General features: G+C 35.0%; 1 protein-coding gene across 1 annotated transcript in view; it reads right to left on the bottom strand.

Annotated features, from left to right (window-relative positions):
- LRRIQ1 (leucine rich repeats and IQ motif containing 1) overlaps positions 1 to 20,875 on the bottom strand; it is a 113,165-nt gene that overhangs the window by 89,988 nt on the left and 2,302 nt on the right. The window contains exons 4-12 of the mRNA XM_064450437.1: positions 20,209 to 20,303; positions 18,868 to 18,973; positions 17,963 to 18,192; positions 15,968 to 16,042; positions 14,577 to 15,791; positions 13,492 to 13,644; positions 11,131 to 11,281; positions 5,648 to 5,841; positions 4,736 to 4,863 (exon numbers count right to left, since the gene is read on the bottom strand). Of these exons, the coding sequence (XP_064306507.1) occupies positions 4,736 to 4,863; positions 5,648 to 5,841; positions 11,131 to 11,281; positions 13,492 to 13,644; positions 14,577 to 15,791; positions 15,968 to 16,042; positions 17,963 to 18,192; positions 18,868 to 18,973; positions 20,209 to 20,303 (2,347 nt within the window). The remainder of the gene's footprint in view (positions 1 to 4,735; positions 4,864 to 5,647; positions 5,842 to 11,130; positions 11,282 to 13,491; positions 13,645 to 14,576; positions 15,792 to 15,967; positions 16,043 to 17,962; positions 18,193 to 18,867; positions 18,974 to 20,208; positions 20,304 to 20,875) is intronic.

Below are 20,875 nucleotides of genomic sequence, written 5' to 3'. Positions count from 1 at the left end.
TTTTTAATCTTACTGAAAATTTGACCATATGCGAAACAAAAAAAAATTCATTTCCACGGTCAGTTGACAAGTATTTCTATATGACAACATAACATTTTAATAGTAAATTAAGAGAAACAGATATAAAACCAATCGACTATGTGTCACTATACTTCCATTTTTATCTCAAACCACACTGTAAAGTTATCCTAGGTTCTAGTCTATTTAGTTCTATTATCTCCTTGCCAGTTTTCCATGGAATCAAATAAATATGAATAAGTATTAACTCTAAAAAACATTAAGCCTTATACGTAGATCTGTACATAGTACTACAAAGACCAGCATTTTAGGCTCTCATGACCAGTTGATAGTACATAAATATACTTAATATTTGTAAGAAATATCATCATAGATACTAGTGGCTAACAGTGTGGTCACAAAGACTGAAAATCCATGGTTCAGATTACAGATTCACATATTCAGAAATATCCAGGAAAATAAACATCGTACTTTGCACAAGGGATGAAAGATAATGCATATTTCTTTTATTTCTAGTGAGTGAGTTCTCTGGATCTTCATCAGTATATACTGTGGTGAATTAGAAATTGTCTACTGGACTATCCTTGCCTGCCGTTGGCATTATGAGAGTTAAAACGTTTCCCCGTCATTCTATAGCTTTCCCTTTACTGACATTCTTTGTTAATTTTTTTCCTAAGAAAATTCAAACCAGAAAGACAAAGGACATTACTGAAAACTTAATACTACTTGACCTTGTCACATTAGCCCTGGGCATAAGAGAGATATAAATTACAAAGAAGACACAAAAGTAAAAGATATTCACAAAAAAGCAAGCCATAGCTTCCTCTTTCTGCTCCCATTTAAGGCCGTAGCAGGACAGGACACAGATAATCACAGAAACTCAATGCCAGAAAACAAGATTTAAGAGACTAGAATAGTTGCAAGTATGTATCAGAGAAAATCAAGATTGGTTTTCTGAACATGAATAGCAGTTACTGCTCAGGATGGTCCAAATCAGTCTGTTCATCTGCTTCTCCCCAGAAAAATTATCACTGAAGTTAATGAGAGGTTAGCAGGAAAGAGGGCAAAGTAATTGAAGATAAAGTTATATTAATCTAGATCTTTAAGTAAAGCCCATATTTCTTCTTCATTCTTTAAAAATAAACATATTTTAGTTTGCAATATTCACTATATTTGTTAGTAGTAATCATATATAATGGAGGAAATCTGTCAGCCACTTGTTTCTTGAATACTCCAGTAGGCAGTACTTCAGCTGTATTGCCCATGGTGCCACATACTTAGAGGTAAACTTATCACCAGCAAAGAATTACTGAAAGTGATCAAGAAAATCTAGACTGGTAAGGATGAGATGGGGAAAACCACTATATATAAGTATAGCTTTTTATGACTGACTTAACATCCGATGACATTTAGTTTTATTACGACGACTCTGGAAAAGCAGTCAAATTCTCAAAACATGATGGCTTGCAATGAGTTCAACTCTTACATCTGAGAAATTAGGTTGAAAACATAGATAGCATAGTTAAGTAGGGAGAACAATACATACTAAGAAAGAATTGAGCTGACTTTTTAGCATTTCTGTTATAAGCCTTTTCGGAATAGTATGCATCTAGTTGCCAAAACATCGGAGCAACTTGTTCACAAAGAGTTTGATTCTGGTCAAACCAGTTCCCCCCCCCCCCAAAAAAAAATGGAATTTTTGCAGATGACTGCATTTTTAAAAAAAATATTAATTTTTTATCTATCACACTTAAATTATCTTAACGAAAAAGAAGAGATAGCAAAGAAAGAAATTTGCTGTATTAAAACAGAAATTTTAAGAGGTATAGGTTTGTCTATTTTGAAGATAAAAAGAAGTAATGGCTACCTGAACAGCAGATTGATTTAGGGTCTCACTGTAAAACTTTTAAATGAAAAGACATTAACAAGTAAGCTACATAATTAAGTGGGATTACCTGTAAATGTCAATGCCAATGCAACATGAACTCAACACATATTAAATATGTATTACTTTTAGTCCCAGGGGCAAGGTTTTTCTCTCCTACACCTAAATCTTTATCCACAACAGAAGAAAAAAGAAAATGTGCCTTGCTTTTAAACTAACTTAACAGTTGTGTTCTCCAGCTGCTATAAAATAGAGCACAGATCTTCATAGTCTCAGTTCTGCATCAACAAAGTCAAGAAGGCTATTAATCATTGGCTTTGGTCAACTGCACATTGACAAAGTATATTCTTTGTATGTGAAAGCCACAACAAAACACTTAATATAAGCAGTAGTGGTGAAAGAGCTGCCATTTTGATATTTGAAGGAGTTAATCGCTACCTGTTATAATTCCTTCTTGCTAGATTGTAGGTTTAAAACAATCAATTTTTGGAGTTTTATCTTTGGCAACTTCTGGTTTATAATACAGACAAAGCATCTCAGTAATAAAAAAACCCTGTAAATTAGTGTAAGAAGATTTTTTTTTCACAGTACTGCACTTTTAGAAAGAATATAGATTCACAGCATTACCATTATATGGGCTTCCTGCAATCAGTAGAAAGGAAATGGCACTCAGTACACACTTGAAAAAATCCACAAAATTGCACTAGGTATAGGATAAAAGTAAAGAAACAGCTTTTCTTTCAACAGCTTACTCCATCACATTCACTGTTTCTATAGAACATCGAGTTACTTATGCTATAGCACGCACATATGGAGCTACTTATAAGTGTACATAAAGTGCGTGTAACAGAGCAGGCTACTGAAATGCCAGGAATTTTGAGACTTTTAATATGTACTTAAGGGTATCTTGTCCTGTTTGTCACAAAGATTTGAGATAAGCTATAGATACATCATGGAAAGGGAATTGTTTGGGGATTTCAACACATTTATTTTCAACACATCCAGACTGCTGATGCAAAAATAGGCGCTTTCTCCCAGTCGAGCAGAAGAAACCCAGTGGACCAAACACTGCATCTCAGCTTGGCCACTGGAAAACCAGAATAAGCACTACAATGCACATTAAAAACTGTAAGATAACGGGAGTGACATAAGGTACATCTGTATGGCCAGTCCAGCACCACCTAGATCCAGAGGCTGCATTCAGGCTATGCCTGAGACCATGCTCCTGAGTTTGCTCTTTCCCTAGCAGGCACATGAGGAACTGTTTGAAGAAACAGGTTTGCATACTTATTACACACAGCATAGCTACACCTTAATGTTAACAAAAAAAAAAACAAACTGGAGGAAGAGGAGGAAACTACAAGATAGAGCCACATTACTGTGTGTTCCACAAAAGGCTGAACAGAAAAAAAAAAAAAAAAGGGCGAAGAACATGAATTAAATCAATACGTGCGATTCAGAATCTAACACTAAACAAATAATTCTCTTGTTAGTCACAGGCAGGAAGGACTTTCTCCAAACTCCAGAAGAATTCAAAGACCAAAACAACCTCTACAAGCCCAGCAATCTGAAGATTAGATTCTGTAAATATAACTGTTATATTTACATCCAAGAGTTTACATGCATACAACTTCCCTAGAGATGATATAAAAACAACCTGAAAAGCTATATGAAAATATAGGTTGTATATACTCAAATAATATTAATTTTCCCATAAGGACATGCATTATAATAACAGGACTCAGTCTTACAGATCTTGTCTCCCACAGGCTCCCAGCTACAGTGACTCTACTGAACTAAATGTCACATAGGATAGGATTCATCTGTTCAAACGTAGACACCTACATGTGAGCTGGTCATTCTGACTCTGTTAGCAGTCAATGAAGATGAACAGGCACTTGTAGGGTATGATTAATCTCAAAGCAAATGGCTAAAAATGGCATCTCCACTAACAGGAGAGTTAAGTGATTAGTTCAGAGTGTATATTCCGTATATTGTGTGTAACAGAGTATATTCCATTTGTTTAGCTGAGATCAATCTCACTCAGTGCGAAATGGTCACATTATAGAAAAATAATTAATTTATACTAATTTTAAATTCTTTTTACTACTAATACATTGTAAATTATAATTGTTCCTTATGCTTTTAGCAGGATTTACATTGAGAAAAAGCGAGCGAGGAAAATAAAAAATTTGACTCCTGAATATCTGCTCATTCTAACCCTACAGATGTACAGATTAGCTTAGAAAATGAACAGAAAGCTGATCATGGAGTAGTTGTGTGTATGACCTAGTTTTATGCTCCTGGTCTTGATCCTTCCTTTTTTACTTTTTACCTTTCAGACTGAACCATAAGAGTGAAAAATTAAAGTAAATATGTCTGTTTTGGAGGGCATTAATATATGTATGTAAAATAAAAACCAACATTCTCATTTGTCCTTTTTAACCCTAGCAGTTACACTTAGTAGAGCCTTCAAAGTCTGTTTTGAATAAGCTAGCTGTGAAATATGAAGTTTGACAGACATATTCTAGAAACAATTGCTAAAGAAAGGAAAAACAAAAGATACACCGTGGTTTTAATAATGCCCAGTCCTCAAAAATTATTTTCATAGAACATCTAATAGAAAAAATTACTTTTCATAGTTAATGCTGTTTCAAATTTTCTTAGCAAAAAGTACCCAATGCCACTGCTTGTCAAACAGATACTTTCCCAGAAGATCTGCTCAAGATAGTGATATATTAACCATACTATGAATTATACTTTTCAGATAAATGTTATATTAGCAAATTCCTCTGTATTGGTTTTGTAAATGGAAGAATGTTTCTTGCTTACCTATTCTGAGACAGCAAAATAATCTGTAATAGAGGCAACCAATAAAAAGAAAGCATTCTCACAGCAGCAATGCTATTGTCGTCCAAATATAGCTCTCTTAGAAGAACATGATTTTCCAGTCTTGGAAGCTGAATAGAAACGAGACGGTTATTTAAAATTAATATAAATTAGAGAAACAACAATGGAATGCCTACCAGATGCTTTTCATAATTACTAAATAGAAGCAAAAATCACATTCTGGATATATACATCATTTCTTTATGTATGTACCAGTTGTCACATGTAATTTCTACATATCAGGTGATAAGTATTTTTTAGTGTCTTCTACCTACTCTGAATATTCAATATACATTAAAAAAAAAAAAAAAAAAGAGTCAAGAGCCCAAGAGCCACAGTCTTACTATTTTATTTATGCAGTTATTTGCTGTTTATTGACAACAGTTTTCCTCTCCTGGATTCATAGGAGAATCATTGTCAGTAAATATGACTAAGTGTACAGTTAGCAAACTACTTTCCTATTTTAAATGCTGCAGCACAAACTTCAGCTTTCGGAGGATCAGCATACATTAAATCAGCCTGAACTATTACTTATATATAATGATAATAATATTTTGTTACATTTTATACAAAGAATCAGCATCACATAATATAAACTGGAGACTAGATGCTATAAACAAAGGAGGGAAATATAATTACTGAGGGGCCAATTTCTCAAGGACTTAGGAGCAAGAAAATACTTAACTGCTAGCCATTTGTTTCTTGGAAAAATCTCCCTCTAACAGGGTAAAAAAAAAAGCATACCTAAGAGCATGAAACATCCCAGAGCAAACAAAGAGCACATGATCAGCATTCTGAAAAAATGACTGTTAACAAAGATGTATGCACAACAGCCACTGAATTCAAAGCTTTTACCTCCTGGAGGTTATTGCCTTGCAGCTTCAGAATTTGAAGGAGTCCACAATTCTCAATGCCTTCAACTTGTGTGAGATGATTAAAAGAGCAGTCTAGGTGAATAAGAGTAGGTGCCTCACAAAGACCTTTTGTGCTGATTAACTGATTGTGGTCCACAATTAATTGCTGAAGATTTTTCAACGACTCCAGACCACCTGAAAATTAAAGATTTTAGCTGACTTGAGCCATTGTGAAATAAAAACCTGTTGGTTTTTATTCTAAGAACTAAGTACTAAGAAAACTCCAAACTTTCAATATATTAATATTATCTATAGTAAAAATTAATATTAGTCCTATATAAGGTTTAAAAATAGTGACTGTAATTTGACCTTATCAAATATATAATGCGTACAGTTCACAAATTTCTGATCCTGTTAACCAAGCAATACTAACAGTTCATAACCCCTTTAGCACTTCTGTTGCAACAGAACATTCTTTTAGTGATAAACTATTCTTTAAGCACTTCATAACTGCAACTCAGAACCTATGGGCTCGGTGAAATACTAACAGCCCTCTCAAAATTAACCCTCACAACGAAAACATTATTTCTGTTTGAAAGTTAATTTTCATTACTTCATTTTTAAGTGTTTTTTTTTAAGTTATCAGCAAGGTGAGAACAGGTTCTGTTAAAACCTAGCACAGCACCACCTCACTTATTTAAGTGCATCTTGTTTAAGGAATTATGTTATATCTTTAATGAAGAAATTGATAGAGAAAATGTAGTGTTTTTAAGTATAAAGCTATACTTCCATAGCCATTATACTCTGAACAAACTTACTCCTGCCAGTGACTGTAAAGAGCAAGACTGTGTGAGACCTCTATCCCAAAAAGATGCAAAAGAAAAGGCTCCTGTCGGCATCTGTTTTTTTCACAGAATTTTTCCCAAATCATCCTCCTACAATGGCAAAAATCACACCATTTTTCCAGTCTTGCACATGCTAGATGTTTTGCAATGGCTTCCTTTCTGGAGCACTGATGCATCTGATTTGCTACATTTCCAAGCAGTTTTTCTGTACCTTTGTAGTAAAACTTCTCTGAAGGGGCACCCTTTACAAAACATACCTAAAATAAGGAATTTCTCAATTTACTTTTTTCATGTATTCTTCACAGGATTATTTGAGCTAACACTTTTTCTCATCTTTATCTCACCCAGAACTTCACAAGTGCCCAAAAGGAAGTTGGGTGAGCTTTACAGAGGTGATTGTCTTTGTGATTGTCCTCTGAGAATAAACCGGTTTATGAGACCAGAGACCAGTGTGCAGCATAGATTATTGAGAATACATAAGAGAATGGAAAAAATCAAATTAATAAGGAGAAAACAGAAGTAAAAAAATTAAACTACTGCCAAAACTAGCAGTATATTAAAAAAAAAAAAAAAACACACAAAAAACATCAAATCTAGGCCTTCAAATCACAGTAATTTAAAAATGGAAAGCACCCAGTGGAACTAACACAATTGCCTGATATTAGAGAGATATGCTAAGTCTAAAACAAATGTCCCGTACTGTAACTTCAAAACTGTGCTTTAGGAAATAAATATACAAATCTTCAATTATTCTGAAAGGATTTCAAACATGCCCAAGACATACTATCCTGGCTGCAAGATCCTGGTCTGGATTTTCTTTTATGCTTGGATAAAAATAAAAAAGGAACCAGCACCATCTAGTGGTCTCAAAATAATTTCATTCTAGGCAGTGTTAAAATCCACAACTTCCAAGATTTCCTCACAAGAGCAGTCCTTAAATCTCCGCTTTTAATTTATCAGCATAGAAGTACTGGAAACTTTAAAAGCACTGAATTAGTCTGGAGTGGGACAGAGAGGAGACTGCACACACGGTAAGAAAAGGCAAGGCCTTCATACAGGATCTGGACATTTCCTATTCAGCATGCCGCACAAAGTACGGGTTTTTTCATCTCCTCCTCATCTGTCTTGTTTAATTAGACCAAATGTCATTTGGAACAGACATGCCAAGGCTACATACAATGGGATCATAATCTATTCTGAAACTATCAAATGCAGTCCAACAGAAACATATACAAGAGAGAATAATGTAATACAAACATATGGTATTTTAATGTTTCTTCTGTACACATGCAAAATTTAAAATAAGTATGAAAGTCTTCTGCACATTTCCAGAAGATATTGTCTGGTTTACATGTGATGCAACCAACAACAGCTACAGCAGTATATGGGAAAATGCATTCTGAAGCTGGAAAACAGAGAGTTTTAGGAAGATTTGTGGAGAGCCTCTACAGAAGTAGCTCTTAGCAATTTGCAAAGTGCAGCTGGATTCTGTTAGCTAGGGCCTCTGCCTTAGCAATCAATGCAGTTCTGAAGTAACTTCTATGTGTGACAAAGATGAATGACAAGAGATGAGTGACAGCTGACAGTGAACATGAAGATGAAAAAACACATACAAAAAAACCCTCCAAAACTGAAAGGTGTCTGATAAAACCCCTTTCTTAAAAAGAGGAGGTCCAAAGAAGCATTTATGACTATCTACTGTTATGCGTTGCTATTCTCGCACTGCCAGGATTTTAATGAGCATGCTATGGCAATATAGACACCCTACAAAAGCGTATCCTATGACTCAAGTCAAAATGCTACTTTCAGCGTAAGAAAATTTTTAATCCACCTTCCAAATAAAAATACATGCACTGAAAGGCAGTATACTACTGACACAATTACTTAATTTGTGATCATGCATCCTTAAGTGGAAAAGCATAATTGAGATATATTTCTCATACTTTTACTGGCAACTGGAGTTTTCTGGCAACTTTAATTTTTCCCCTACTGATGCTATATTTCAATGAAAGGAGTAAAAAAGTAAAAAGAAAACGTATTATGCTTGAATACCTACAATAAGTTACTGAAACAGAATTATTACAAACACAAATAAGCCTTACTTCTCAGGAAAAAAACCACAGCCTTTGTTAAAGCTGAATGAACAGAGAACATTGCACAGTACTGCAGCTTCCAAAATTGCTAAGGGACAACCTGCAAGATTCACAATGCGAGGGACACAATAACTTCTTAAACCCATAAATCCATTTTTGTGTATTCTACACAACTACTTACAACCAATATGTTGTTGTATTAATAAATCCTGTGTTATGCCTCTGTTTTAACCAGACATCCTCACAGCAATTCTGGAGAGGAGAAAGACAGATTCCAACCTGATTTACGTGAACATTCATTTACCCACTCAAATTCATTAGACTTAGTAAACATAGAACCACACTGCACAAAAGAGAAAGTACAAGAGGGTTTTGCTCCACTTAGACTGTACAAAGATACTAAATTCCACATAGATGCCACATTCCTAAATGTAATCCATTAATACTATGTCATTTTTACAGTAATCTTGCAGACATTTTTATCAAATTAGATGAATCTGAGTAAAAATCTTATCCAGCAGTATTGGCCACAAGGGTATAGATGAAGCTTCTTTAACCAGTTTTTTTTATTGTTTCTCATTAGGGTACTGATATGCTTTTACAGTAAATATTGATGTGCCAACACCCTTAACCTCAGGTATAATAAACTCCATTCACAAATACTAACATTCCAAATTTGCACGCATTAGCAAAAAATATTAAAAACTTCAACATTAAACCCCTAAGTGTACAGATTTTTTTTTATGCTTTCCCATTTCCTGTTTGCTACACCCTTGTTATTTATCATGGAATTGCATTATCCATGTTCATACTGTTTCAGTCGCCTTTTTTTTAAATAGTGGAAAACATTTTTTATATAAATGTCTTACATGAATGTTTTTCATCTATCAGCTTAAAAATTGTTTTATATTATTTTCCTGCCGTCCAGCAGGAAAATAAGTATGTCCACATACTTGAAAGAAAATTAAAAGCCTAAATCAAGACAAATAAAATAAAAATAAAAATCTCCTTATCTCCTTTCCATTCCCAGATCTGCAGTCTTTTCAAGTAACATCTTCAGATGTAGCACAGACTAAGAATACAACTAGAAAGACAACTTTTCAGGTTTCACATTTCAATTTATAAAAAATGAATTATTTCATCACATGCAATTTTTTTCTTTATGATAAGATTTTATTTCAATGGACAAATCTCTGAAGATTCATCTTTGTTAAGATTATAATACTGAAGTTATACAGTCACCCATATTTTGGTGGCCTTTACAAATTTCACAGTATGTCATGCACCAAAACCAAGTCCCTAGGATATATATAAGGAAGCTGTTAAATCTAGTTCTGTTCTATCTGCTGTGCTGCCTTCTTGATGGAAATTTTCTACTTTCAAGCCCCGAGAGCTCCCTTTCAAGTAATGATCTGGCAATTAACTACTACTTTTTCTCAGCTGCTAATGTTGCTTTTGAGGGACCACTAATGGTCTTTGCTCTGTACATGATTCTAAAAACAAAAAACTGGCTTCTCCACTTACATACAGCAGAGCCCTTGGTTATTTTCACTGCACTACACTTTCCTGACCTTTTGTCAGTAGAAAAGGCTCTGGATCCTGATTACATCTATACCAAATCTACATAACACAAGGCTTACAATGCAATATTTTTGGCTTGCCAGAAGCTGAGACACAATATCTACCCCTTAGCCTGTTTACGGTCCGAGTGGTAGTAAAGGCAGAGAGGCAAACACTTGTTCACTACATGAAAAATTCTTGCCTGGCCAACAGAAAACATCTATTTCCTGGCACAAAGATTTCATGTACTGATGCATCTATTGAGTGTTCTGGGTGTATGAAAATTCTAACTGGTTGACTCCACACTAAAGGTTCTGCCTGTCCACTGTCGGACCTAACAAATATTACAAATTGCCTTTGTAAATATAATATAATTGTGTCAATCGTTTGCACAATTTTACCTTAGGCTCATTTCTTTTTTTCCAGCTTTGGAGCACTGAGCAGCAATGAAGAGCCAGAGTGGGAGGGAAGTATAGAACTATAGTTTGAAGCCAGAATGGGCAGCATTTTAGTAGAAAGAGAGGCTGTGGTCCAGAGTTAGCATGGTTCATAGATTCAGACACATAATATGTTTTCTATATAACTAGGTACTGTGTCAATCAGGAACACAGAGGAACCCTCTGCAGTTGCAAGGCTAGGCTTTATATTAGTTGCTTCTGTAGATAAACGGAACTCAGGTTACTCACATATTCCAACTGAGTTAGTGCAGGTAATATTAGCAGCCCTTCTAGAAAGATTTTTAGCTCTCTTTGGCTGACAATAGAATATGATCTGGTAGATGGAACACATGGCAGTAGCTAAACCATACTACAAATAAATGTGAAGTTTAGTACGCTTTAAAATGCACGTCTGTTCTAAGCCTGTTTCCTCATTCTTCTTGGGCTTAGCAGCTGGCTGGACCTGAATCCAAGGATAGTATGATTCTGAATATAAACAGCATAAATAGTGTTATACAAACTGGAATACTTTTTCATTAATCTTCTTACCAATTCGAGTGATTCTGTTGTAGGAAAGTTCAAGATTTTGGAGACTTATGCAGCTGTCTAAGCCACAAACTGATGAAAGATGGTTCTTATTCAGAATCAGAATACGGAGATTTTCTAGTTTTTCACAGTCAATTATCTGAATGTTGTTTTCCTGCAACAAAGGAAAATAAGAATATTAAATAGCATCTGAAGTGAAATAGCATAATTAAGTGTAAAAATATGGTAGACCATCATCATTGCTTATTTTTATCCTAAACTTCCAGCTAGGAGTAAGGGTATCTCCATTAGGAAAATAAATCGATGAGTCATAGAAACTACCTTTTGTTTCCTGCTGGGATAGAGCAAAAATATACCTCAGACTTCAGTCTGGCTCTGAAAATGCCCAGAAGTTGAAACAAAAAGTGTAATGAGCAGTTAAGGACAGAATGATCTTTTCCATATATGCTTTCCTAGTTTCCCAACTCCTGGGGGACTGAACTAAAAACTGCATAGAAAGCTTCATATTTACTAGACACTAATGAAGACCACTATGACTTTGCTGGAAACTTATTTATTAATAGTGAAAATCTGCATTTAGAGGTATTTTCATCACAAACATTAACACTGTTCTCAGCTAATGTTCTTCCCCCTAGAGATTTTGTTCTTTTAACATACCCCTCCCCAGGACATTTTAATAGTGCTTCTTCAGACTTTTCTTTCACTATTTGCTGCCTTTGCTGTTTTCTTGTTTTTCACCTGCAGACGCTCAAACAAACAAAACTGAAATTACCTCCTTTGTAACAAATTGATTATGCCAAATAGTTTAATTCCCGTCCCAGAATTAAGATGCTGACTTGATTTATGTGCTACCTCCTGCTGCAGGCAGAGGTGCGTATGGGTTTCCTTTGGAAGCCATAATACTGATTCCTGGACAGCCCCTTCAGTTGCAACAGTAAGTTAAAGCAGAGAATTGATAATAGTTTAAATGTTAGTTTTTGTATCAACAGAAATGAGGGGCAATATCACATTGAAATGAAATGTCCAAGGCAAATAGAAGCAGCTGCTTTAGCTATGTGAGAAACACCCATGAAACAAACTTGGACTGTTTCAATTGTCACAAAAGAGATTGTTTTTTCATTACAGTTGAATGGAAAACAACTGCCACATTAGCTGCCCCAGTGGAAGTATAAAGTATTATTATTAACAATTTATCTAATTATTAAATTATTACTAAAGCATACTTAAAATTATAGCTAAGAATCTTCTCAACTGAATTATCCTGACATATCCCAGTGAAGCAATCCTGTATATCATTTAAAGTATAACAATTCAGAATTAAGAAAAAAAGCCAAATCACAAACCCAAAACTGATCTGTAAGAGACAATATTTGATCTAAAAAATTCACATATAAATACTAATCTTAGTAATACTGGCAGCTTAAAGATACATATTATGCCCTTACACTAATATTTTCTCTTGTATTTTGAGCAAAATTATCAAATCCCAGAAATTATGTTCTGAATAGCTAAGAAAACTGAGAAAAGGACACAAATATTTCCACCTGACTTATTGCAAAGCTCTAATTACTGGACAGGCAACACTCCTTTGTAACTATTATCAGTTCTCTTCTCCAAATTTTATTCAAAAACCCAAAGCCAACAAAAATGCCATAGAAGAACACCAGTTACTGTGCAAGCAGAAACATTCAAGCTTTCTATGAATAATACAGGCATATTAACTTTCTCATGAAATGTTGTTGCTAAAACACATGAAATAAAAAATGTGAACCAAGATTTTTCATGGGAGTTGTCAAGTTCTGAAACTAAGATGCATCACAAAGCAAAACATTTTCTTTAGTCATTAAATTTACAGGGCCATGTAAGACCCTGTGCAGTAGCAAGTACCTAGACATTATGCCTCTAGTGTAACTCATCACACTGTTCCTTGAGCATATATGTGAGTAATTTTAACTAATATTCAAGGTGTGTATTCCAGAGGACTCTTCCTTCTACCTACACCTGCTTAAGCTGAGCACCTGCTACGGTGAACAGCATCTGCCCACTCATGAATCAGATAGACTGAGGTAAAGAAGATCTATCACCGTGCCATACCAATGCTAATCCTAGACTGATACTATAATGCACTTTTTAGTGTAGCTTGATTCATTCGCAGGATGTTGCTTTAGTACAATGCAAATTGCTATATACAGTGCAAATCTGCTGGTATAACTTCATTCATATTTGGGAGTATTTTTTTTATATTCCTATGCTCTTAAGGCAACAAAAATTTTATATTCATTTGGATGCAAGTGGATAACCACCTAAGCAGCAAACTTGGCAGTTCTCCCTGAGTTATAATAAAGAACCAAACATGCTTGGTACCTCCACATTGATATACTTTAGGTCTTTGCAGTTACTGAGTCCTTCCAGCGCAACTAGTCCACAGCGCCTCAGGGTCAAAACTTGAAGATTTGAACACTCGGATAACGTCGAGAGGCTACAAGCTGGCACATCTTCAAGTGTAAGCGTTGTGACCTACATGCATTATTGATAAGTAAAATTATTTGTATATTGAACATCCATTGTATAAAGTCACATTATGGTTATTTTCTTTAAAAAGAGACAGAGACCAAAACCACATTCTACTAACACTTTAGGAAAGGCAAGTAATTAATATGTTAATCTTTTCACATAGAAAGACGGGTTTGATCTGTTGAATGGGAGAAGTTATGAAAATAATGTTTGATTTTTAACATCCACCTTAAAATAAAATTAATGCTTTGCTAATGACATTGAATTTGAATGGATGGAAGACTAACACTAAGCAAAGCAATTAATAGTGTGAATTGTCTCCGATTACACTATCGTAAGTAATGAGTGAGTGCGTAAGAACAGACAAAAATAGTTCAGACTCAAAGTGTGTCTAGTCTAGTATGTCATCTCAGAGTGGATACCAAGATGAGAGTACAGAGCAAGCATACAGTGATAAGTTAGTAAGTGGTAAGATAGGAAAGTGCTGGGAAGTAAAAGATGTTCTTTATGACAAAACACCACTTAGAAACTGATCAGCACTTTCTTGCTTCTGGAAGAAATTTGTCTTCTCAAAACTCTGAAGGGGCTAGATGAGCAGGAGCTGAAATGTGGGCCCTCATACAAAGGCAAAACCATGTTAATTTAGCAGAAAATAGGAGCTAGGAGCTCCTGCCTTTTACAGGCTTAAGATACTATCAATCAGCTTAAGTCTAATACCACACCAGTCTGGTCCACAATGCTCACAGAAACTCAGAAGTCATTCTCATCGCCCTTATTCTGCATTTGTGCAGAGGAACTCTCAATGAGATCTATATCCTGCTCACCGATAATCTCCTCTTCCAAAACAACATTCCGCTAACACACCAAATTAGAAGGGGGTGGAGGAAAGTGATGGTATGGCTTCCCATTTCATTCTAAATCTTCTGTATAGTTACCTGCTGCAGAGTACTCCAAGGGCCACTATCAATTATCTTTTGTGTACTTAATGGAGGCATCTTGCTAACCAAACTTTTCCTTGGACGTTTTTTAATAGTTGCTCCCTTTCTTTGGTTTTCTTCATATATTTTAGACCAAGATTTACATGTGTTCATCCAGTTTATCCTCTTCTTTTCAATATCATCAGGAAGAATTAGTCTACTGGAACACTCAGCTACATCTTGAATTCTGTCCCAGGTCTCTCTGACTTCCTTATTAGCATCTTCCTTTAGAAACAGAGTTTTCTCCATTGTTTCAGACTGAGAAAACTGATCTTTGACTTCTCTATTACTAGCATATGGCTGGACATTTGGTGGACTGCTGCTGCATGTATTATTTGCCTTATTCTCTACCATGTCATTAGCTCCAAAATTAACAGATTCATCCTTTGAAGTATGACTATCTGAAGCTTTATTAAGATCTTTAGTTTGTGAGCAATTTTCTTCTACATGTGTTACTGAATTAATGTATATGTTCTCATTATTTACTTGAGAAGAGTGTTCCTTCCTCTCAGAGACTAGCATATTTGGTGTTGGTGCCAGATTTGTTTCTGCTGGAGTCAACCAATTATTTGTTTCATCCATCATTTCAGGCTGTTTTTCTTTTTGTTCCTCTACTTGCTCATTTATTTCCTTCTTCTGTTCTCTTACTACTTTTGTATTTTCTGTCTCCTTATCCTTTTTTATGGTTTCTTTGTTGTTTTCTCCACTTTCACTTATCACTGCTTTTGCTCTTTTCTCTCCTAGTTTTCTCTGTTCTTCCCTTCTTATTTGTAGCTGGTTTTCTCTTTCAAGTCTCAGACTTTCTTTCTTTTTCTCATATTCCTCACGCCTCCTCACCTGTTCCAAATATTCCTGTCTTTCAGGTTCTTCTTGTCTCTTTTTTCCCTCTTTCTTTTGCCTCTTTTCTTCCATTCGCCTCTTCATCTTTTCCTCTTTTTCTTTCATTTCTCTCTCTATTTCTTCTGATATTTTCTGCTTCTTTTTAATTTTATCTTTCCATTCTTTTAAGATGGGAGCATATTTTTTATGCACTAAAAATGATCTAAATCTAGCTTGGATTTTCACAGCTGCTGTATTCCATTGTTCTGCCAAGCGTTGTCTTTCTTTTGCTTTCTGCTCTTCCAATGCCTTTTTTTCCTCTTCCATTTGCAACTGTAGCTTCATAATGAATTCCTATACCAAAACAAGCAGGATAGACTTTAGCTACTTTTAAAATAAGACAGGGTTGGCACATATTTATCATTAAAAAACAGAATCTGGTGTATTAACTGTTCCAGAATAACATATATTCTCAGATATATGACAGTAACCTCACACTCATTTCACAAAAGCTCATTGCACAACCTCACCTTGCGTTGCATCATTTTGTCTCTCCAAGCTTTCTTTTCTTTCTGTAACTCATCTTCCATCACAGTTTGTTGTTTCTGCACAACAAATTAACTTAGATGAATATTGTGCAAACCCTGGGACATCATAAAACACCCTCTCTGCAATCTCCCCCATCTTGATTTTCCAACAATCCACTTTTGTGAATGCCTGAATTAAAATGAGAAACTCAACTGTGTGAGGATCAAAATAAACAACGGGACACTCGGATCAGTAATGCAGATTTGGTCATGTACTGACAGATGCATACCTTCAGGGAGTCAGTATCTTAGTATTGACCCAAACAACTGCCACCTTCTCCTCCAAATTCTGTATTACTATTGAAGATGAAAACTAAGCTTACGAAACCAACGTTCAAAAAACAGGTAGATAATAGCGACATAACAGAAACAAAAGCTTTGAAAGTAGCCCAAAGAGTCTCCTTTTAATTGCTCTGGTATGTTACTGATAATCATATAATCTTTAAACAGGAATTTTATTCAATAAAAGTAAAGAATTTTTTTCACTGAAATTGTTTCTTAATGGAAAATGGAAGTTCAAGTCTATTTTCCCACTATTTGCAAATAAAAACATTTCTCCCCTACCCCAGCATATTCTCAATCAGAAAAAAAAATACAAGCTATCTGAATTACATCTGACTGAAAATTAGCAGAAAGCAGAGTACCTAAAATCCTGAACCACCTAACTCCTGGTGGAACCAAGGTAGATCAGTATCAGTCAAATTAAATACACAGCAGTATATTAAGGAACCAGTATAAACAAACTAGCACTTCCAACTTGGACAGTCTCTCAGGTGCCTAAGCACTGCTTTTCATGCATGTTCAGAAGCATTCTGTCCAGACAATAGGAGACTAGTAGTCTGGATCCTTCTGTAATGGTGGAAATCAGTCTCCATCTCTCACCTCCACAAAGAGCATGCCAGCGACAGCACTACCAAAGTGTCCAAATGGGAACATGCCCGACCTTTGCTAGAGAAAGCAAGCCATTTTACACCCAGAAATTATTTATGACATCAAAGAGCAGAGGAAGCCTAATCAATTTTGTGCCCTGCTGAAAAGGGAGATATCTCAGACACTGAACTGGCCTTCAGACATCAAAGGTCTTTTCACTTACTAGGGCTCTCCTTAATTTTGGTGACTTGAATTACCTTGCTGGGACCAAGATGCTCACCTCTTCAGGATGCTACAAATCAGTTAACTGAATATGTAGTGTTAATGCATCTCCTCAACCAGAAATATTGAGGCTAAATAATAAGATATTGTGGCACCACAAGTATAATGAGTGAGGGTTATGTTTTTTCACCTTCCTGTGCTCCTTTGTGAGAGTCACCAAATTTTATCCTTCACTACGCACTACGCACTATAGCAAAACACAACTAGACACTCTGAGAATGCAACGAGTCAACATATGGAGTCATGTTTTGTTGTGGCAGAACTTAGTAGATTAAGCCTGACTCAGTCTCCCAATACAGACAAGAAAAAGGAGTACTGCATCTTTTACCCAGATGAGGCACACCACCAGCATTTCTGAATGGAATGATTTTGGTCCAGATTACTTCACCTGTGATTTTTTTATCTAACTCTAAAATTGGGGTGGGAGGTCTAAAGTAAGTAAGTATTTCCTATTAAAGCACAGTGACCATCTTTCATTTGTGAGTAATTTAGCACAACTCTCATTTCTGGTACTTTGGCTGGTATCATAATATAAAAGCTTAGTAAGGGCAAAGCCTAAACAGTACTTTAACATTTAGCAGATCAAATTCATTCACTGTTGATCAAAGCAGTATGTGCATAAAACCCAATGGATCATAGTCAAATATGTCTTACATCTCACTTTGGTATCAAAAGTAGACAGAGTTTAGGATAGTCATACAGTTTGGGTAGTACCCTCTTTTCACATTAGATCTTGAATTGAGATAATCTAGATGGGAACAGCTCAGCTTCAATATCATTAATTACCTTATGAAGAAGCTCTAACTTTATTCTCTCAGCCTCAAATTCCTCCAGACGCTGCACCCTTCTTGTGTGTTCCTCTTCATTCTGTTTTTCCTGTGCTTCCCTCTCAGCTTTCCACTTTTTCCTCTTCTCATCTTCAAGCTCCTTTTGTCTCTTCTCCCACTGCTCAAATTCTTGTCTACACTTTTCTTCTACTTCATGATGAGTAAGGCTTAAGCTCATTTCAACATCAGCTATGAATTTGTAATCAACAAAGCAAACATTTTATTTAACTTCCTAATAAGCATGGGGGACATTAAACAGTCTTGAAGTTATGACAATAAAAGGATTCTGTGCTGATACAGCCAGCAATATGTATCTCCAAGGAAATCAGAACTACAACACAAGTCTTTTCTATCAGAAATGTCTTATTATCATGACACACACTTACTGACTCTGCTACAATCGTGCTTATTCTACCAATGTATATTTCAGGATTATACTTTGGCTTCGGGATTAATGTCTTCTGTGGCCACCAGCAGGGGTTTTAAAACTGCAGTGCTTCACCCCAAAACATGCAAAGGCCATGGCAAACGGAAACATTCCCAGACAATGTGACTATAAAAAAGTAAAAGAAGTTGTAGCCAAAGCACAACTTGCTTAGTGCCTCCAATCTGGCTTCCATTTGTATTCATAATTATTTAAAGCATTTTTGGGTATTATTTTTTAAAAACAAATTTCTGTCAAGACATTGAAGGCTAGCGTAAGCATTTGCTCATGTCCAATTTATGAGGCATCAAAATCTATGGCATACTGTAACATGTAATTCTCTACAAAGGATGTTATGATACTCGTGAAAACAGACAAGCAAGAAATAGTGATATGACACTAAAGATCAACTCAACCAAATAACTAACATGTTTGCTTACCTGTAACAAAACGGTCGTCCATGACCACTTCTTCACTGGTGGACTGGCTATTATAACTAGGTGTTGTAGCAATCTGCAAGTCTTCACTTTCAATTTCAAATAGTACCTAATATTGTCATTAAGAAACAAGAAACAAAATTTAAAAGCAGAATGTAATAAAAATCTTCCAGAACAAGGATAAGCTTTTCATTGTATGACAAGTACAATAATACGAAACATATCACTGACTGGAATCCTTAGACATTGAATAATGCAAATCCGTCAGTTAAAATACTGTTTTCTAGAGTAATAAATATTGGAGTATTTCCTAAAATACATAATATTTCTATGTGCTTTTTCAATATATTTTACATTTTGACTTGGAAAAATGAATATTTTGCATTTGGGATTTGTTTTACTTTCTGTGGAACTACACACCATACTTCTGCACTAAAACTGTTATGCATATCCCTATGTGTTCTTCCCCTGAAGAACTAGTTACAGAGTAAATTTTTAAGAAGTCTATTTGAAAATAATGCTATGGGCACAAAGGTTTGCCATATTTCTTTCATTTTTCTTTAATGGCAAGAAGTAATCTATTCCTGCTCATTTATCATCTGTTCATCACATGCTTGCAGCATATATTAATATTTGTAATGCCGCTGAAGTCACATAAAGTAATTGTGCTGTTCTAAACAATGGTCTTCTAAAAACAAAAAAAAAATCATGTTTGCAAAAGTGGTCACTAACAAAAGCCAGGTAACAAATTAAAAGTGATTAAATTAAATACGGGTTTATGTTTTTCTATGAACTTCTGCAAGTTATTCAGACAAATCCTATTAAACTCTAAAAGAACCCAGGTTCATAACTCTTGATTTGTCTTTGAAAGTTCCAGACATTACTATGTTTGCATTTTCTATAAAATAATGGAATATATTAGGAGCAAGATTAATAGTAGCACATCTTCATGTGCTACTTCATGTGCTACATGATCATCATAAAAAGAAAAATATTAGAGAAGTTTAAAAGTATTATCATACTATTGAGAAAATATTCTGCAAACAATTAACAATAAAGGATTATTCAGTTTTGTTTAATTTTGTTGATTTTTGTGCTCAGCATCTCAACTACTCGTATGGAGAATTTATTCCAAATTTTAAAACTTATAGACACGGTGTATTATAGCTGATACAGAACAACATACCTTAATGGCACTCATCTTAATATTTTATGGATAGTCTGACAGAGACAAAACTGAACACATCTATAGGTGTCCTTAGGAGGTCAACAAAGCAACTGTAAGTTATCTCGATTACTTAATAGAATTTTATTCACAATAAGTATTATTTAAATAAAGAATACCCTCTTTTTAAATTGTTCTGGATCTTCATCATATTCAGAAGCTAATTCTGCCAAGTAATCTGAAGCATGGCAAGATACTACTCTGTAAATGTTACCTAAAGAAGAAATAAAAATATAATTTAGTACACAGAGAGAAAATCTCTTACCAGTACTCAGTTCTGCTCTATACTGCTTAGCTACTACATTTCTTTAAACTAAAATAAAGCACTTTTTTTCTGTTACAACTCTTAACCCCCTCCTCCCCCCCAGTTTAACTCCAATATATATGGGAGTCATTTATCTACATTAAAAGCAGCAAATATGTGTAACTGAACACACAGAGTAATATTGTAAGAATTCAGTGACAGCAAATATGAAAGAGAATTCCTCAGCATAAAACACAGCAGAACATTTTCTGGTTAGAAAAATAGAACTTGTATCAGATAGGTCAAAAACTGGCAGAGGACTACAAAAATAATGAAAAAATAGTAAGTGTCCATTACAAAAAAAAGGTAACAAACCTTCCTCAAATATGAAAATGTATAGACAATATTGAACTTTAGTTCACAAAGACCGTTACACTAAATGAGTACAAAACCCAAGACGATATGAAAACTAGAACGGAACCGACAATGCCAGCTCTCTGGCATATAAACTATGAGCTTGGCTTCAGTCACACAGCTGACAC

This window comes from Phalacrocorax carbo, chromosome 1 (genome assembly GCF_963921805.1).
Source record: "Phalacrocorax carbo chromosome 1, bPhaCar2.1, whole genome shotgun sequence".
Classification (NCBI taxonomy): domain Eukaryota; kingdom Metazoa; phylum Chordata; class Aves; order Suliformes; family Phalacrocoracidae; genus Phalacrocorax; species Phalacrocorax carbo.
Note: the sequence above shows the minus strand (reverse complement) of the source record. Positions and strands in the feature narration are given on the sequence as shown.